Source organism: Gigantopelta aegis, chromosome 14 (assembly GCF_016097555.1).
Source record: "Gigantopelta aegis isolate Gae_Host chromosome 14, Gae_host_genome, whole genome shotgun sequence".
In the NCBI taxonomy this organism is placed as follows: domain Eukaryota; kingdom Metazoa; phylum Mollusca; class Gastropoda; order Neomphalida; family Peltospiridae; genus Gigantopelta; species Gigantopelta aegis.
The window spans coordinates 29,795,295-29,816,684 of NC_054712.1; the positions used below are offsets into that span (position 1 = coordinate 29,795,295).

General features: G+C 38.3%; 1 protein-coding gene across 1 annotated transcript in view; it reads left to right on the forward strand.

The window, feature by feature from the left end:
* The window catches only part of LOC121388126 (protein-glutamine gamma-glutamyltransferase 4-like), a 63,082-nt gene that overhangs the window by 22,461 nt on the left and 19,231 nt on the right, over positions 1 to 21,390 (forward strand). The window contains exons 8-12 of the mRNA XM_041519349.1: positions 4,523 to 4,636; positions 8,079 to 8,271; positions 13,239 to 13,377; positions 15,020 to 15,123; positions 16,662 to 16,824. Of these exons, the coding sequence (XP_041375283.1) occupies positions 4,523 to 4,636; positions 8,079 to 8,271; positions 13,239 to 13,377; positions 15,020 to 15,123; positions 16,662 to 16,824 (713 nt within the window). The remainder of the gene's footprint in view (positions 1 to 4,522; positions 4,637 to 8,078; positions 8,272 to 13,238; positions 13,378 to 15,019; positions 15,124 to 16,661; positions 16,825 to 21,390) is intronic.

Consider the following 21,390-nt stretch of genomic DNA (forward strand, 5'->3'; position numbering starts at 1 on the left):
TTTTATAATTTAATATATCTGACATTGATATCTGACATTATTATATTTACTCAACATAGAAATATATGCCCAATATCTCTGCAATCTATTTTGGAACCCCCCTTTTCAAAATCCTATGTATTGGAACCCCCCTTTTCAAAATCCTATGTACGCCCATGGATCATTAATGAACGTCAAAATACTGTCTACTAATACAGCATTTAATTTCAGTGTTTTATTCAAATAAATATTAGATGTTTATTAAGATTTTAAAATATGAATAATAATAAAGAAAAACAAATGAAGTTTGTACCACCGTATCTTGGAGGTAGTATTTAAACACCTTGTAGCAATCTGTAGACTGCTAAATTTATAGGAATAACTACTGGAACAGTTACCTTTTTAATCATCTGCTGTATAAGATATATTCAACTGTGCCGAAGTCAGCTATTATTTCAATTGTTATGATGTCCTTATGCTTCCATATTTGAAATATAAATAACGTGAAAAAACAGAGTTGCCATTTTTCATTCAGTGCGCCGTCATCAGCCAATTCTCGCGATCTTTTTTGACCATATTGGTCCATTTACAAATTTAGAAAGTATTTTTAATTAATTAATAGTAATGCATTTGCCAGTCCGTTTTAATATTAGTGCTGCAACGATAAACCGGTATGCCGCAGTATTGCAAATCTATACGAACCGCGGTACTGTTTCGCACATTGCAATTTTTATACGTTGTTGTTTCCTTGTAATATGTTTTACCAGAAATAAGCTGATGTCTTTGAACAAGCCTCTCCTTTTTTAGTAAATTTAAGAAAATAGCTCACCACCCCCCCCCCCACCCCACCCCCACCCCCCACACACACACCTATTCATAATTAAAAAAACTATTATACCTTGAGAATCCAGGGGCGGAACGTATCTAAGATCGATTCCCGTCGGTGGATCCATTGGGCTATTTCTCGTTCCAGCCTGTATTTCACAAATGGTGTAACAAAGGCCGTGTTATGTACAATCCTGTGTGTTGGATGGCGCATATAAAAGATCCCTTGTTGCTAATCAAAAAGTGTAGCCCATGAAGTGGCGACAGCGGGTTTCCTCCATGAATATCTGTGTTGTTCTTAACCATTTTTTTTTGGGGGGGGGGGGTAAAATTAAATAATATCAAATGTATCGCAATAGTTATAACGATTTTATGGCACCTATAGAGGTAGTTGGTTATATCACAGTATGATAATATTAGAATAAATAAATTAATTAAAGTATACCTCTCAAGAAAAACGTTATTTCTGAATTTACTTTGCAGTTACTGCAGTTCTTTAAGGTGATAAAAGGGTAGATTTTCTACCCTTACCGATAGTCACAAAATTGAATGGCTTCTGTTTTAACGTACTGAAAGTTGACACAACTCCGCACCACTTTATTGTGCAGAAGCTGTCATTCCTGTTATTGGTAATGCTTCAGAAGAATATTTTAGTAACATCTGTTATTAGTCCAAAAGATAGGAATTCAAAAGTATTATTTGAAATGTGGAACCTGGTACAGCAAAGTTTACTGTTCATGAAAACTACCCAGCAAGCTTATCAGTACTGGTAATAGTTAACTATTCACTGTTGTCTAACACATTTCCTTAGGTAACCAGCGAGAAGACAAAAAACATGATCATTGTTAGTAACAGTGATGTACTGATTGTTTCAGTTAGATCATTGTTAGTTACAGTGATGTACTGATTGTTTCAATTTGATCATTGTTAGTTACAGTGATGTACTGATTGTTTCAGTTAGATCATTGTTAGTTACAGTGATGTACTGATTGTTTCAATTTGATCATTGTTAGTTACAGTGATGTACTGATTGTTTCAATTTGATCATTGTTAGTTACAGTGATGTACTGATTGTTTCAGTTAGATCATTGTTAGTTACAGTGATGTACTGATTGTTTCAATTTGATCATTGTTAGTTACAGTGATGTACTGATTGTTTCAGTATGATCATTGTTAGGTACAGTGATGTACTGATTGTTTCAGTTTGATCAATGTTAGTTACAGTGTTGTACTGATTGTTTCAGTTTGATCAGTGTTAGTTACAGTGATGTACTGATTGCTTTAGTTTGATCATTGTTTGTATCAGTGAAGTACTGATTGTTTCAGTTTGACCATTGTTAGTTACAGTGATGTACTGATTGTTTCAGTTTGACCATTGTTGGTTACAGTGATGTACTGATTGTTTCAGTTTGATCATTGTTAGTTACAGTGATGTACTGATTGTTTCAGTTTGATTATTGTTACTTACAGTGATGTACTGCTTGTTTCAGTTACATCATTGTTAGTTACAGTGACGTACTGCTTGTTTCAGTTTGATCATTGTTAGTTACAGTGATGTACTGATATGTTGTTGTGTGTTTGATCATTGTTAGTTACAGTGATGTACTGATTGTTTCAGTTTGATCATTGTTAGTAACAGTGATGTACTGCTTGTTTCAGTTACATCATTGTTAGTTACAGTGATGTACTGATTGTTTCAGTTTGATCATTGTTAGTTACAGTGATATACTGCTTGTTTCGGTTTGATCATTGTTAGTTACAGTGATGTACTGATTGTTTCAGTTAGATCATTGTTAGTAACAGTGATGTACTGATTGTTTCAGTTTGATCATTGTTACTTACAGTGATGTACTGATTGTTTCAGTTAGATCATTGTTAGTTACAGTGATGCACTGATTGTTTCAGTGTTGACCATTGTTAGTTACAGTGATGTACTGATTGTTTCAGTGATCATTGTTAGTACAGTGATGCACTGATTGTTTCAGTTTGATCATTGTTAGTTACAGTGATGTTAGTTACATTGTGACAGTGATGTACTGATTGTTTCAGTTTGATCATTGTTAGTTACAGTGATGTACTGATTGTTTCAGTTTGATCATTGTTAGTTACAGTGATGTACTGATATGTTGTTGTGTGTTTGATCATTGTTAGTAACAGTGATGTACTGATTGTTTCAGTTTGATCATTGTTAGTTACAGTGATGTACTGATTGTTTCTGACCATTGTTAGTTACAGTGATGTACTGATTGTTTCAGTTTGATCATTGTTAGTAACAGTGATGCACTGATTGTTTCAGTTTGATCATTGTTAGTTACAGTGATGTACTGATATGTTGTTGTGTGTTTGATCAGTTACAGTGATGTACTGATTGTTAGTAACAGTGATGTACTGATTGTTTCAGTTTGATCATTGTTAGTTACAGTGTGTACTGATATGTTGTTGTGTGTTTGATCATTGTTAGTTACAGTGATGTACTGATTGTTTCAGTTTGATCATTGTTAGTAACAGTGATGTACTGATTGTTTCAGTTAGATCATTGTTAGTTACAATGATGTACTGATTGTTTCAGTTTGATCATTGTTAGTTAGTGATGTACTGATTGTTTCAATTTGATCATTGTTAGTTACAGTGATGTACTGATATGTTGTTGTGAGTTTGATCGTTCTTGGTTACAGTTATCATTTGTATATAATTTGATCGTTGTTAGTTAAAGTAATGTTGTAATTGTTTCAGTTTGATCATTGTTACTTACAGTGATGTACTGATTGTTTCAGTTAGATCATTGTTAGTTACAGTGATGCACTGATTGTTTCAGTGTTGACCATTGTTAGTTACAGTGATGTACTGATTGTTTCAGTTTGATCATTGTTAGTAACAGTGATGCACTGATTGTTTCAGTTTGATCATTGTTAGTTACAGTGATGTACTGATATGTTGTTGTGTGTTTGATCATTGTTAGTTACAGTGATGTACTGATTGTTTCAGTTTGATCATTGTTAGTTACAGTGATGTACTGATTGTTTCAGTTTGATCATTGTTAGTTACAGTGATGTACTGATATGTTGTTGTGTGTTTGATCATTGTTAGTAACAGTGATGTACTGATTGTTTCAGTTAGATCATTGTTAGTTACAGTGATGTACTGATTGTTTCAGTGTTGACCATTGTTAGTTACAGTGATGTACTGATTGTTTCAGTTTGATCATTGTTAGTAATAGTGATGCACTGATTGTTTCAGTTTGATCATTGTTAGTTACAGTGATGTACTGATATGTTGTTGTGTGTTTGATCATTGTTAGTTACAGTGATGTACTGATTGTTAGTAACAGTGATGTACTGATTGTTTCAGTTTGATCATTGTTAGTTACAGTGATGTACTGATATGTTGTTGTGTGTTTGATCATTGTTAGTAACAGTGATGTACTGATTGTTTCAGTTTGATCATTGTTAGTAACAGTGATGTACTGATTGTTTCAGTTAGATCATTGTTAGTTACAGTGATGTACTGATTGTTTCAGTTTGATCATTGTTAGTTAGTGATGTACTGATTGTTTCAATTTGATCATTGTTAGTTACAGTGATGTACTGATATGTTGTTGTGAGTTTGATCGTTCTTGGTTACAGTTATCATTTGTATATAATTTGATCGTTGTTAGTTAAAGTAATGTTGTAATTGTTTCAGTTTGATCATTGTTACTTACAGTGATATCTTGTTTCAGTTTGACCGTGGTATTCTGGACGCCTCTCTGCACCTGATGTACATGGGATTTGGTTACAGATCCTGGGGGAGAACCGGCGACCCTGTCAAGATCACAAGAGTCCTAACGCAAGTCGTAGGTTTTGTAGCTTTATTATTATTGTTATTAGTAGTAGTAGTAGTAGTAGTGGTGGTAGTAGTGGTGGTGGTGGTGGTAGTAGTAGTGGTAGTGATAGTAGTTGTAATAGTACTACTGCTAGTAGTAGTAGTTTTAATATAGTAGTAGTAGTAATAGTAGTAGTAGTAGTAGTAGTAATAGTAGTAGTAATAGTAGTTGTAATAGTAGTAGAAGTAGTAGTAGTAGTCGTGGTGGTGGTACTGGTAGTAGTAGTTGTAATAGTAGTAGTGGTAGTTGTTGTTGTAACAGTAATAGTAGTTGTTGTTGTAATAGTAGTAGTAGTAGTAGTAGCAGCAGCAGCAGCAGTAGCAGTAGCAGTAGCAGTAGCAGTAGTAGTAGTAGTTGTTGTTGTTGTTGTTGTTGTTGTGTTGATGTTGTTGTTGTTGTTGTTGTTGTTGTAGTAGTATTGTCAAAATACATACATTTTGTACTTATATTATATTAGCTATGTTGTGGCAACCACCCCTCACCACAACCATTACTAATAAGCCCTGTACACTTATATTTGTGTCTTGGTGTTGTATATGTGATACATGAAACAAGTGGCCCACTACTGGTATCTCAAAGGCAACAATATGTGCTGTCTTGTTTGTTGGAAAGTGATTTTAAAAGTGCCTTTTGCTGCTAACTGAAAATGTAGCGTTGTTTTTCAGATGCTTGACCTTCAATAGCCGATGACCAATTAATCAATGCGCTCAAGGAATGCTGTTAAACAAAAATAAATCGAATTATCAAAGGTTAATTAATGAAAATTCTCTAGTGGCATCTTTCAACAAAACAAACTGAAGTGACGGACTTGACAGCCGTGGTGACAGTAATGATGGGTGTCACCGGTGGGGCAGGATATGTTCACTTTTCTCGAACACTTGATATCATCACTGTTTTCATGGGTGCATGTCATGACGGCGGTAGTTATTACAGTCAGTAAACTCTGTCTGGTCTAGTTATGATTTAGTAGTGTAACTAGTGTGGGAGTAACAGTCCTCTGTGTGGCGATAAAAGGATGTATTGCCCTGTAAGGGATCTCCTAGGGAGTGGCTGTCCTCCTGTAGACCAGACAGATAGCTAGAGATTCACGAGATCAACCACTATTTTGCCGAATTCTCATTCTAATCAGGATTGTGGGGCGGGACGTAGCCCAGTGGTACAGCGATCGCTCGATGCGCGGTCGGTCTGGGATCGATCCCCGTCGCTGGTCCCACTGGGCTATTTCTCGTTCCAGCCAGTGCACCACGACTGGTATATCAAAGGCCGTAGTATATACTATCCTGTCTGTGGGATGGTACATATAAAAGATCCTTTGCAGCTAATCGAAAAAGAGTAGCCCATGAAGTGGCGACAGCGGGTTTCCTCTCTCAATATCTGTGTGGTCCTTAACCATATGTCTGACGCCATATAACCGTAAATAAAATGTGTTAAGTGCGTCGTTAAAGAAAACATTTTTTTTTTCTTTTTTTTTTCTAATCTGCATTGTAAACTGATGGCGAGTGTGTTTGGTGATTGGTTAATTACATTCTTTTTCCGGGATCAAGTGATTGGTTAATTACATTCTTTTTCCTGGATCAACTGAAAATAACACCCGGAAAGCTAATGATGTCGTTAAAAAGAGACGTCATTATCAATTGGAACAGGCAAAGTTGACGGTTCAAGGTTCTACAGTTAGATTGTAGCCAAGTATTGTTTTTCGAGAAATACCAAATATACAGTTAGTTCCGTAGAAAAACGATTCAGTTTACAGTTGAAATAACCATATGAAGTTTTTAGATTTGTGGGTGTTATTGTCTATTTGATGCCCGCAAATGTTTCATTTTTAACCTCAGGCTTACGCCTTCGGTCAAAAATGACAATTTGCGGGATCATATAAACAATAACACCCGAAAATCTAAAAACTGCATATGGTTATCTCCTAATTATGCAGAGATGAGGTCTTTATCGCGAATGGCAGTTTGACATCCAGCAACCAAGTAAAGAAACCTTGGCTTGTACAGGATACCACATTGGCAGAAACACATACACACACACGCACATATACACACGCACATACGCACACACGCACGCACGCACACACGCACGTACACACACACGCACACACATACGTGTACATACACACAAATTCGCACATATTATATACACACATGTACAAATACACAAAATATGCATGCATACTAACACTAACACTGACAATCCTTGTACATCATTCTGTGTTTGTGTTTTAAAGTTAAAGTCTGCTTCAGATTTTTGTCTACATATCGCAACTTCTAAGATACTTTAGGCAAAGGCGGATCTAGGGGGGAACCCAAGGACCCGCCTCCCACCCACCCCTAAATTTTGCTATATATTAATTTTCATTTTTTTACGATCCCCTCCAAACCTTACCCAAAGTTCCATTGGCATTCCGTCTCATGTCATCCAACCCCCCCCCCCCCCCCCCCCCCCCCCCCCAATGGATTTTCTGGATCCGCCACTGTTAAGGCATGATCATTGTATGCAAATTTCAAACAACACCATATCATTCCGGCACACAAGTTGATTCTTCAGGGTTGTGATGTCTAGGGACTCCTGGAGACATTCAAAACGTTTTATGACAGACACGTGGAGGCTGTATCTATTAAATACAATGCATCACTAACAAAACGATGCCTGATACTACTCAATATTTTGAACTTGTGCATACATGTTCATCTCTTTGGTGAAATTCTTGCATATTTGTTATTTTGTCCATCGTTTTAGATGAAGTGACAGACTTGACAGCTGTGGTGGCAGTACTCATGACGGGTGCAACCAGGATGTGGGGCAGGATATGTTCACATTTCGCGAACACCTGATGTCATCACTGTTATCACTATGATTCATGAGTGCATGTCAACACAGCTGTATTTATTCCAATGAGGTCTGTCATGTGCTAGTTTTGATTTCGTAAACTAGTCTGGGAGTGGCAGTCCTCTTTGTGGCGGTGCAAGGGGTATGTGAAATCTCCAGTAAAGAATCTCCCAGGGAATGGCTGTCCTAGATAAAGATTTATAGAATCAACCACTATTTTGTCAAGTGCCCATTCGACTACGCATTGTGCATAGATACAGCTCTGACCACGTATTACGGATTTGTCGTTCACATTGTTTTGATTTAACGACACCACTAGAGCACATTGGTTTATGTGTCATCGGCTGTTGGATGTCAAACAAATTAACGTTTCGTAATTTTGTTTACGCATATTATTTAGAGAGGAAACCCGCTACATTTCTCTATTAGTATCAAGGGATCTTTTATATGCACTCTCTCACAGACAAGGCAACAAATACCGCGGCATTTGACATACCAGTTGTGGTGCACTGGCTGGAAGTGTGTTTGTGTATGCCGCTGTTCTATCTGTGGTATTTTCTACACATGCTAACTGACGTAGGTGAACCACTCTGGCAGAAACATTAACGACCCCAACTATGGTGTCGTCGTCGGAAACTGGTCGGACAGCTACGACGGGGGTCAACGTCCGGGCGCGTGGACTGGCAGCGTGAAGATATTGCGCCAGTTCATGGAAACCAAGAAACCAGTCCGCTACGGCCAGTGCTGGGTGTTCTCGGGAATTCTGACTACAGGTAGGCTATCTGATTAGCTTCTCATTGGAGATGATCAACGTGGGAGGGGGTGAGAGGGGGGGTGGGGTGGGGGGGTGGGTGGGGTGGAGGGGGGGGTGGTGGCGGTGTGCACCCCAAAGTGCCTTTTTTAAAATATAAAGAAGGCAGAAGACCTTAGTATTACTGTGCCAAGATTGATTTTGTTTAACACCTACCCCGCCCCCCGACTCAAGTATTCTCCGCTAAGTATGACTCTGGACTATTGTGCAGTATACGCCACTGTGCTTTGCTGGAGACCCCGACCCTAGTACTGTCAGTAACATACCCACTTCCCAGTCCTTGTCTGCACATCCCAGACATTGTATTCATGTCTCAATCCTTGCCACTACATCTCAGTCCTTGTGTCACCATGTCCCAGTCCTTATATTCACATCTAGGTCCTTGTCCCAACATTATAGTTCTTGGCTCCACATCTTAGTCCTTGTTTCCACATTCCAGTCCTTGTTTCCACTTCCAGTCCTTGTATCCACATCCTAGTCCTTGTCTCCGCATCCTAGTCCTTGTCTCCGCATCCCAGTCTTTGTCTCCGCATTCCAGTCCTTGTCTCCACATCCTAGTCCTTGTCTCCATATCCTAGTCCTTGTCTCCACACCCCAGTTCTTGTCTCCACATTCCAAATCTTGTCTCCACATCCCAATCATTGTCTTCACATTTCAATCATTGTCTCCACATCCTAGTCCTTGTCTCCACATTCAAGTCATTGTCTCCAGATCCTAGTCCTTGTTTCAACACCATAGTCCTTGTATCCACATACCAGCCCTTGTATCCAAATCCCATTCCTTGTCTCCACATTCTAGTCGTCTTCACATCCCAGTTCTTGTATCCACAATCCAGTCCTTGTCTTCACAGTCTAGTCCTTGTCTCCACATCCCAGTCCTGGTCTCTACATCCCAGTAATTATTTTCACATCCCAGTCCTTGTCTCCACATTTCAGTATTTGTCTCCAAATCCCAGCCATTGCCACCACATCCCACTCCTTATCTCCTCATCCCAGTCCTTATATCTACATCCCAGCCATTGCCACCACATCCCAGAAATTATCACAATTGTTAGCGTTTGGAAACTAGATGGACAAAGAAGCATAAATTCATATTTGGCCACGCATCACTGTAATCGTCCTGCGCGTGCAGACACATCGTACTCCATGAGCAAACTCATTATGCCATTGGTGTTATCGGACACGTGGGATAGGTCAGGAGTGTGATCTGATTGGTTTGTAGTGATCAAAAGCACATGGATATAATATTTAGGTGTCCCTAATAACATATTTGGGATAACTTTAACATTAAAAACTACCTAAGTGTGTAATTTGGCATTTTCACACATATCTTCTATAAGTGACTTAAATTATTCACTGTGGCAGTTTTGATTATTTAAAAATACGGAGCCTATCAAAATAAATTTCATCAAAGTCGCAAAGGTGGAAGCTATGCTTTCCTTAATAAACAATTTAAATTTCAAAAATAAAGTTTCTAGAGAAATGACACTTAAAATATTCTTGAGTAACACCAATGACAAAAAAGTAACACCAATGACAATGTGAAATACCAATGACATTCAAGACTGGATCCTTGAAATACTAGTTATTATTCTTGAGACTACCACTACTTGATAGCAATCGTATGCAATTAATATTTTTTTAATTAAAAAACAAAACAAATTCAACCTACAGCTATTAAAGACCTATAGAATAATTCTGTCTTTCTGTGAACATTGATAAAAGTTAGATACGGCCGGTCAGACAGTTTTAAAAAAACCCACTAAATTAAGATACTGAATTCTTTTTTTCTTTTTTTAAATATTAAGTTAAAGATTCATTCATTCATTTATGAAGTTATTTTTGTGCTTATATTAAGACCCAGTTACGCTATCCTGGGCACACATATAAGCTGTGTGAATCATGTATCCAGAAACAACTTAGTTCAGGTCTAATGATCAAATATGCACTAACAATAAACCATACAACAAAGGACTGTCAGTTGCATACCTCTTAGTTTATCAAGATTAACCTGGAAAGCATGTACAAGCACAGGTGTGCTTGCACGTGCATTCGAGGTTCATCTTGATGAACTACAGTATGGCTTTAATCCTACCTTTGCTTTCACGTAAGCTCTGCAAAAATCTACGCTAAATGTTCCAATTTGTTTTCAGAAAATGAGGACACCTTATAGATACGTGACGTTATTCTAATGTTTTCAGTACATCAAATACAGCAAATCAAACAAATTATGTCACCATTCTCTTTGTTTAATATTTTTTTATAGAAATAATTCAGCTTGTCCAGCGTTCAGATCCGGTCCGCGTTTTACCAACACCCATCGCTAAAACTTGATATCAATACAGATAGCCATTATGTTCATACAAGTGAATAGATTTTAAAATGTAAATTTTCTAATGAATTGATTCTTAATTAACACAGTTTATACACTCAACATTATTTACAATTGTTACAAATGGATTATATGTTTACTATTCACTACAGTCGAGGCAAAATAAATGCAGCATACCTTTTGCAGATCGAATATAATAATTGAAAACAAATTCTAACAACAGGGGACTTAAAAATCAAACTTTAGTGGAAGCTGTTCGAGTGGAGTCGGAAATTAATGGGATTAAATTACCAGATGGTCTAGAAAGTAAATGGGTAGGATATTCTGATGACGGAAACGCAACACTTTCAGATTTTAATTCAGTAAAGAAATTATTTTTACTTGTAGACATTTATGAACGAGCATCAGGAGCTAAAGTCAATCTCGAAAAAACTCAACTTAGGTACTAGAAAGACACTCAACTTGATATAAGATGGACCAATGAAAAAATCAAAATACTTGGTTTTTATTTCGGCAATATTGATGTTTCTAAAGATAACTGGCAGCCAAAAATAGCAAAAATTAAATTACTTTTAAATATTTGGAGTAAACGAAAACTAACACTACATGGTAAAGTAACTGTTGTAAACTCACTGGCTAACAGCGGAATTTGGTATTTGTCAAACGTAATTGAACTACCAGAAATATATGCTAAACAAATTGACATAATGATTTCAGACTTCATTTGGTCTTATAGAACACATTTTATATCAAGAGAGCAACTTTAACTACCTAAGGGGTTAGGTGGGTTGGGAGTTGTAAATGTTCGGTTAAAAATCAAAGCTCAAAGAATTAAATTCATAACACGGCTACTCAGTTTAGAGGGGGATGGGATTTGGAAATCACTAGCCGATCACTTTTCAGGCCAGTATAAATATTTAAATATCGAAAGACACGCTTTAAAATGTAACATTATCAACAGAAAACAGTATTTTAGATCAATGCCGAACATTTACAAGCAAATGTTACTAGCTTGGACGGACATGCACTTAAAACGTGACACAGAGTGTGTTCAGCAAATCTTGGACGAACCTCTACACGACAATAAGTACATACCACAAAACACGACTAAGAGCAGACTAATAGGAGCACGATCAATTTTAGTTATGGACATTTGGGACATACGGACGAAAGACTTTCGCAGACATTACACAGACATAAAGGAAAATGTTCCTCCACAATGGCTACGGACTCTACAAACCGCAGACCCTGACGATGGTGAGTTAGACGCCATCTTTCTACTAGAAACCGACGAGACGCTCGCCGACGTACAGTTCGCGACCACGAAGGACTTGTATACGGTCATGCTAACGAAAACATATAAAGACGTATTGTGTAAGGCCAAATGGGGAAAAACGTTTGGTGAAAACTTAATTTGGAAAAATGTTTGGAAAACCATTCATTCTGGGTTGATTGAAAATTGGGATTTTGATATAATTTACAAAATAATTCATAACGTAATTGCAGTAAGGAAACACCTTTGTGATTGGAAGATTGTGTCCTCGCCAGTGTGTCTTGAATGCAAATGACGTCGACACAGTCTTACACGCCTTTTTCCACTGCCCGAAAAAAAACAATTTATTAAGAATGTGGAATATCTTTTTCAAAAACTTTTTGGATCTAATTTCAAATTAAATGCATTTATACAGAAACAGAAAAAAGTACATGTTGCAGCAGACATACTATGTCTATAATAGCATACACAAAGCTTCTAAAAATGATTAACAATTACATAAATAAGGTAGAAACACCAATGACTGTGAATAAACATACTTTTATATTTTGACAACATAGTCATGACATTTAAACAAAACTACTCACAATTCTTCATATGTCTGTTGTTTTTGACAAATATGTTTGATGGCCGATATCTACTGGTGGAGAGCATTCAGTTTCTTTCTACATACAGTACCACCAATGGCATAAAAATTCAGGGACAAACTTACATTGCCCACCATCTTTTGAATACGGAAACTATTTACAAGATTCCTTCTTTAGTGAGTAGGTCAGCCACCAGTACGTATTACATTAAAGTTATTCAGTGTTATGTCTTCTAATATATATTTTAACAGTGCATGATATGTATAGTGTTGTGCTAGGGACAGGTAACACCAATGACATGTTACACTAATCCTGAATAAAATCTCTATCAAAGCTGATCAGCAGAGATACAAAAATTGCTATGACAGGATGGTATTATTAATAATGTATCATTAAAGACAACAAACCTTGTTTTCAATATATAAATACAAAAGAAATTGTATAGGGACATAAAAGTGACATTGTTTGTGGAATGGCCCATCTCCATATCCTCATCTTCACATCTCAGTGCTTGTCTCTACATCCTGGCCCTTACCTTCACATCCCAGTCCTTGTTTCCACATGTCAGTCCTTATATTCACATCCTAGTCCTTGTCTCCACATCCCAGTTCTTGTCTCCACATCCCAGTTTTTGTCTCCACATCCCAGTCCTTGTCTCTATATCCCAGTCCTTGTCTTCACGTCTAGTCTTTGTCTCCACATTGCCAGTCCTTGCCTCAGTTGCCGTTTCTCTTCTAGTGTGCCGCGCTCTTGGCATCCCGTGTCGGAGTGTCACGAATTTCGCTTCTGCGCATGACACTGACGTCAGTCTGACGATCGATGAATTCGTCGACGAAGATGAGAATACTCTGAGTCGAATGAATTCCGACTCAGTCTGGTTAGTATCTGTGTAATGGTAGCACACCACCAATCAGTTATACGTGCTTTTCAAGAAGCCATTAAAGGCATATTGTCACAGACCACTGACCTATTACATGGCCTAGCAAAGTATTACCTGAAAAAATATATATTTGAGTGGTCCCTAAATGTACTTTATTTTCAACCATCTATGTAATCACCATACTCCATTTATTAATGATATTTTGTAAAAATATTTGAATTATGGCAATGGTCCATAATTTAAAAAATAACATTGCTGAGAGGGTTGACATGGATTTCACTCATTCATGGTGTAGTTAAAGAGATGCAATAGCTAGGTTTGGTCTGCAAAAATTAATGTAATTTTCATTTAGTATCCATTTTTAGAGAAAAGTCCTTAAATCTGTGACAGTATGCCTTTAATATTAATAACAAAAGGACCGGAATGTAGCCCAGTGGTAAAGCGCTCGCCTGATGCGCGGTCGGTTTAGGATTGATTCCTGTTGGCGGGGCCCATTGGGCTATGTCTCGTTCCAGCCAGTGCTCCACAACTAGTATATCAAAGACCGTGGTATGCGCTATCCTGTCTGTGGGATGGTGTGTATAAAACAGCCCTTGCTACAAATGGAAGCATGTAAAGGGTTTCCTTTCTAAGACTGTGTGAAAATTGCAAAATTATTGATATCCGATAGCCATATGTAGTAAATCATTGTAGTCTAGTGGTGTTACTGAACAGAACCAACTTAATTTACCCCATGTGAAACGTAGTTAGTGCGTTCTTAATATACCATATACAAGCCGCACCTGCATCTACAGGCACGTCTGCGAGAATTTTAACAGGGGGTGGGTGGGGGGTATAGGGTCTAGACTGTCGACCGAAATTTATAAGTGAGGTCTAGTCATGCTAGAATTTTAACAGGGGGGGGGTGGGGGGTATAGGGTCTAGACCGTCGACCGAAACTTATAAGTGGGGTCTAGTCATGCTATAATTTTAACAGGGGGTGGGTGGTGGGTATAGTGTCTAGACCGTCGACCGAAAGTTATAAGTGGGGTCTAGTCATGCTATAATTTTAACAGGGGGTGGGTGGGGGGTATAGGGTCTAGACCGTCGACCGAAATTTATAAGTGGGGTCTAGTCATGCTAGAATTTTAACAGGGGGTGGGTGGGGGGTATAGGGTCTAGACCGTCGACCGAAACTTATAAGTGGGGTCTAGTCATGCTAGAATTTTAACAGGGGGTGGGTGGGGGGTATAGGGTCTAGACCGTCGACCGAAAGTTATAAGTGGGGTCTAGTCATGCTAGAATTTTAACAGGGGGTGGGTGGGTGGGTGGGGGGTTATAGGGTCTAGACCGTCGACCGAAACTTATAAGTGGGATCTAGTCATGCTAGAATTTTAACAGGGGGTGGGTGGGGGGGTATAGGGTCTAGACCGTCGACCGAAATTTATAAGTGGGGTCTAGTCATGCTCCGCCGGAAAATATAATGAAAAAATGTGATAAAGAACATTTGCTTGAGCCGGGAGGGGTTTCGACCTCTGACAACCCCCTCCACACACACATACACACACACATACACACACACATACACACATACACATACACACACACATACTTGAAACATGCTCCTGTTTCAATAATATCTGTTGGTGATCTGTGTCAGGAACTTCCACGTGTGGAATGAGGCGCACATGCGGAGACCCGACCTGGGCCAACAGTACTGTGGATGGCAGATCATTGACGCTACACCGCAAGAAGCAAGTGAAGGTCTGTATTGTTTATATACATGATTATATCAGCACATGGTATACAGGGGCAGATCCAGTGGGCCAACGGTACCCTCCCCCGCTACATATATTCAAGTGCCTCCTCTTTCATCGGCGTACCTTTTTCTCTTAGAACTGCCCCCCCCCCCCCCCCCCCAGTCGCTACGTCACTGACAAATGTGAATTAAATCAGATCTTCGTGAATGTATGTACTCCATGAGCGCAGTAGTGATTAATTACTGAACACAATTAATTAAGAGCGGGTGCGCCCTTTTTTGTAATTCTTTGCTGGTGTCATATTTGTATTTAGCAGTTTTTGATCACAGGTACAACATTGTTCGAGTAAAATCTGATCCGTTTGTATTCACATGTATTATGCTTGGTTCAGCACTCGACGGCAGTTGTGCCGTCGGATCAATGTCCATCGGTGGACCCATTGCTTACGTTTCCCCATTACATCTTTTACTGGTACGCAAAAAGGCCGTGTTGTCAACTGTTTGTGAGAAAGTTTATACAAGAGTCCCTGGCTACTAATCGGGGGAAACGTAGCACATTGCGTGGCGGCATCCAGCGGGTTTCCTCTCTCATTTTATCTGTGGTCCTTAACCATATGTCCCACTTCATATAGCCGTAATTAAATACAGAATACTACATGAGTGGCCGTTCTAGATTCCTTATATCTTACAAGTTCTAAAATGTAGTTAACGAGCGAGAGCGAGTTGGATACATTTCTAAACAACGAGTTGTATACATTTCTAAACAACGAGTTGGATACATTTCTAAACAACGAGTTGTATACATTTCTAAACAACGAGTTGTAAGATGCATGGTATCAAACGAACACGAATGTAGTATTCTATTTCTTATATAACCTAGAAAAAACACGTTTGAAATAAATTTAAACATCGTTTCCAAACAAAACTGATTTACGGCCCTAGTGCTTCAGTTTAACTTGAACGTCACAAAGCAACCGATTTCGATCGTGCTTTTTTTCATTGGATGGTATGGCAGTGGCGACTAGGTCATCACCTAGGAACAGCCAATTGTGTGTGTGTGTGTGTGTGTGTGTGTGTGTGTGTGTGTGTGTGTGTGCTATTAGTATGCGTTATCAGAAATAACGAGACCGGCCTCGGTGGCGTCGTGGTTAGGCCATCGGTCTACAGGCTGGTAGGTACTGGGTTCGGATCCTAGTCGAGGCATGGGATTTTTAATCCAGATACCGAGTCCTAACCCTGAGTGAGTGCTCCGTAAGGCTCAATGGGTAGGTGTAAACCACTTGCACCGACCAGTGATCCATAACTGGTTTTAACAAAGGCCACGGTTTGTGTTATCTTGCCTGTGGGAAGCGCAAATAAAAGATCCCTTGCTGCCTGTTGTAAAAGAGTAGCCTATGTGGCGACAGCGGGTTTCCTCTACAAAACAGTGTCAGAATGACCATATGTTTGACGTCCAATAGCCAATGATAAGATAAAAAAATCAATGTGCTCTAGTGGCGTCGTTAAATATAACAAACTTTACTTTACTTTTTTCTTTGTGCAGGCATCTTCTGTTGCGGTCCCGCCCCCCAGGTGGCGATAAAGGAGGGGGATGTCAACGTGGGGCAGGACTCGAGGTTTATTTTCGCCGAGGTGAACTCTGACAGAATCACGTGGATGAGAATGCGCAATGACGAATTTAAAGTGTTACACGTCAATACATCCAGGTACATGTAGCAGATTAGTACGAGTGCTATGACCGTAAGCGAACAAGACAGACACAACTGGAACTGGTGATTAACGTGCACATTCAGAGCTAGCTGTTGTAGCGCACGCCTATCTTGGGCACAGGAACCGGCTTCGGCCGGTTTCTCTGTCCAGGACAGGTCAGATACAATAGCGTAGCCAGTATTTTATATTGGGGGAGGGACCAACCCACGCTATGCATGTTTGTATGTATGTATGTATGTATGTATGTATGTGTGTCTGTGTATATGTATGTATGTATGTATGTATGTATGTATGTATACTTTTATAAAATTTAATACAGTAAAAAAAAACGTATGATTGGGGGCATCCTCCCCTCCTCCCCCCGTGGGCCCACCCCATCCACTCGCTACGCCACTGGACGGACATGTGGACAGTTATAATGCTATCTTGACCACCAAAGAAAACTCTTATGTCAAAACCTTTCAATCTGTGGCTACCACCCAGTAGTCAAAGATTCCCGCTCTAATACAACAACAATCCTGTGTTTGACGTTTAATACCTTTATATCGATCATTGTCCAGTTCTCTGATAGCAAACTGGGCTGGTAAAAGATGAACGAAGATCTCGGGCACTGCTGTAGTTGTTAAGCCGTATTAATTAAAGGTGCTATCACAAATTTACATAACGGCAACTTACTGCAAAAATCTTTTTCTTCTTTTTTTCAACTTTTGCTTTGAAATGTATGCACTATGGGCCGAAAAAAAGAAGAAAAAAAGAAATGTTTTATTTAACGACGCACTAAACACATTTTATTTACGGTTATATGGCGTCAGACATTTGGTTAAGGACCACACAGATTTGGAGAGGAAACCCGCTGTCGCCACTACATGGGCTACTCTTTCCGATTAGCAGCAAGGGATCTTTTATTTGCGCTTCCCACAGGCAGGATACACTATGGGCCGAATTTACAAAGCCAGTGTTTTTTTTAAACGCAGGTGTTTAAGGATTGTAAATGTATGTAGTTACACGTGTGTAAGACATGTGTTTAAGCATTGTAAATGTTTGTAGTTACACGTGTGTAAGACATAAACAGGTGTTTAAACTTTGTAAATGTATGTAGTTACACGTGTGTAAGACATAAACAGGTGTTTAAGCATTGTAAATGTATGTAGTTACACGTGTGTAAGACAGGTGTTTAAGCATTGTAAATGTATGTAGTTACACGTGTGTAAGACATAAACAGGTGTTTAAGCATTGTAAATGTATGTAGTTACACGTGTGTAAGACATAAACAGGTGTTTAAGCATTGTAAATGTATGTAGTTACACGTGTGTAAGACAGGTGTTTAAGCATTGTAAATGTATGTAGTTACACGTGTGTAAGACATAAACAGGTGTTTAAACATTGTAAATGTATGTATAGTTACACGTGTGTAAATGACATAGTTACAGTAAGTAAACAGGTGTTTAAACATTGTAAATGTATGTATAGTTACACGTGTGTAAGACATAAACAGGTGTTTAAGCATTGTAAATGTATGTAGTTACACGCATGTAAGACATAAACAGGTGTTTAAGCATTGTAAATGTATGTAGTTACACGTGTGTAAGACATGTGTTTAAGCATTGTAAATGTATGTAGTTACACACATGTAAGACAGGTGTTTAAGCATTGTAAATGTATGTAGTTACACGCGTGTAAGACAGGTGTTTAAGCATTGTAAATGTATGTATAGTTACACGAATGTAAGACAGGTGTTTAAGCATTGTAAATGTATGTAGTTACACGCGTGTAAGACAGGTGTTTAAGCATTGTAAATGTATGTAGTTACACGCGTGTAAGACAGGTGTTTAAGCATTGTAAATGTATGTAGTTACACACGTGTAAGACATAAACAGGTGTTTAAACATTGTAAATGTATGTAATTGCACGCATGTAAGACAGGTGTTTAAGCATTGTAAATGTATGTAATTACACGCATGTAAGACAGGTGTTTAAGCATTGTAAATGTATGTAATTACACACATGTAAGACAGGTGTTTAAGTATTGTAAATGTATGTAGTTACACACGTGTTAGACATAAACAGGTGTTTAAGCATTGTAAATGTATGTAGTTACACGTGTGTAAGACAGGTGTTTAAGCATTGTAAATGTATGTAGTTACACGTGTGTAAGACATAAACAGGTGTTTAAGCATTGTAAATGTATGTATAGTTACACGTGTGTAAGACATAAACAGGTGTTTAAGCATTGTAAATGTATGTAGTTACACGCGTGTAAGACATAAACAGGTGTTTAAGCATTGTAAATGTATGTAGTTACACGTGTGTAAGACATGTGTTTAAGCATTGTAAATGTATGTAGTTACACACATGTAAGACAGGTGTTTAAGCTTTGTAAATGTATGTAGTTACACGCGTGTAAGACAGGTGTTTAAGCATTGTAAATGTATGTATAGTTACACGCATGTAAGACAGGTGTTTAAGCATTGTTAATGTATGTAGTTACACGCGTGTAAGACAGGTGTTTAAGCATTGTAAATGTATGTAGTTACACACGTGTAAGACAGGTGTTTAAGCATTGTAAATGTATGTAGTTATACACGTGTAAGACATAAACAGGTGTTTAAACATTGTAAATGTATGTAATTACACGCATGTAAGACAGGTGTTTAAGCATTGTAAATGTATGTAATTACACGCATGTAAGACAGGTGTTTAAGCATTGTAAATGTATGTAATTACACACATGTAAGACAGGTGTTTAAGCATTGTAAATGTATGTAGTTACACACGTGTTAGACATAAACAGGTGTTTAAGCATTGTAAATGTATGTAATTACACGCGTGTAAGACAGGTGTTTAAGCATTGTAAATGTATGTAATTACACACATGTAAGACAGGTATTTAAGCATTGTAAATGTATGTAATTACACACATGTAAGACAGGTGTTTAAGCATTGTAAATGTATGTAATTACACGCATGTAAGACAGGTGTTTAAGCATTGTAAATGTATGTAATTACGCGCATGTAAGACAGGTGTTTAAGCATTGTAAATGTATGTAGTTACACGCATGTAAGACAGGTGTTTAAGCATTGTAAATGTATGTAGTTACACGCGTGTAAGACATAAACAGGTGTTTAAGCATTGTACATGTATGTAGTTACACACACGAAAGACAGGTGTTTAAGCATTGTAAATGTATGTAGTTACACGCGTGTAAGACAGGTGTTTAAGCATTGTAAATGTATGTAGTTACACGCGTGTAAGACAGGTGTTTAAGCATTGTAAATGTATGTAGTTACACGCGTGTAAGACATAAACAGGTGTTTAAGCATTGTAAATGTATGTAGTTACACGCATGTAAGACAGGTGTTTAAGCATTGTAAATGTATGTAGTTACACACATGTAAGACAGTACATAAACAGGTTTTGTAAATTCGTCCCCTACAGACCCGTAGCCAGGGGGGGGGGGAGGGATCGGGGGGATCGAATGACCCCCCCCCCCCCCCCAGGATGAGAGTTCCGCTCAAATCCAAAAAAAAATCGGATTTTATATATAAAAGTCCTTGTCCCCAAATGACCGGTATAACGTAGTCGGGTTTGTTACACGTCATACTCCTCAATCGCCAAATCAGTTATAGCGGTATGGTTAAATACTAACAATGTATTAATGCTTTAGCACCATCCGGCGACTATATACATAGATACATACATGCGTGCCTCTATGGAACAGGAGCGCCTTTCTAATTTGACGCTCTTAACGATTCATTATGACCAAGATATTATAGATGTCAACGAGGTTGCAATATTATTCGCCCAACAGCACCCGAGGAAAATGCAACTCGACTCTGTATTCATACAATGAAATGATATGATCTTATGCAAGTTAGGGAGCGGGATGTAGCCAGAACGTCTCTCTGAGGTTCAATCTACTGAAGGTTCGATCTTCCTCAGTGGGCCCGTTTGAAAATTCCCTGTCCCAGTCAGTGATCCATAACTGGTCCATCAAAGGATATTCTGTCTGTGGGATGTGGGAAGTGCACATAAAGATCCCTTGCTCTTATTTGGAAAGACAGCGGATTTCTTCTGTGTCCAAGTATCGATATAACTGTACTTTTGCCATCCAATAACCGCTGATTAATAAATAATCAATGTGTTCCAGTAGGCTTAAATCTGTTACAATTTTTGCCATGTACCATTTATTATGAAAACATTGGTACGACTGAAACCAGTTTCTTTATGTGGCTCTGTGCCAGGCCATTTTACATGCATACCACAACTTAATGCAACTTGTTAACGTATATTTTGCAACAAAAGTTAGTGTATTATTTTCGAGTGTAACCGGTGTCAGCACATTGTTTGGCAAGAGGATATATATATATATATATATATCTGGGGACCCCCCCCCCCCCCCCCCCCCCCCCCGTGTACTGCTGGCTACGGGCCTGCCTTATCCCCTTTGCCTTCAACTGTATAATCACACAAAAATGCAATTAAATAATTTAATTTACTAGTAGTAAATACAACTATTTCAACAAAATAGCAAATACCCACAACAAATTACATTTACATTTAG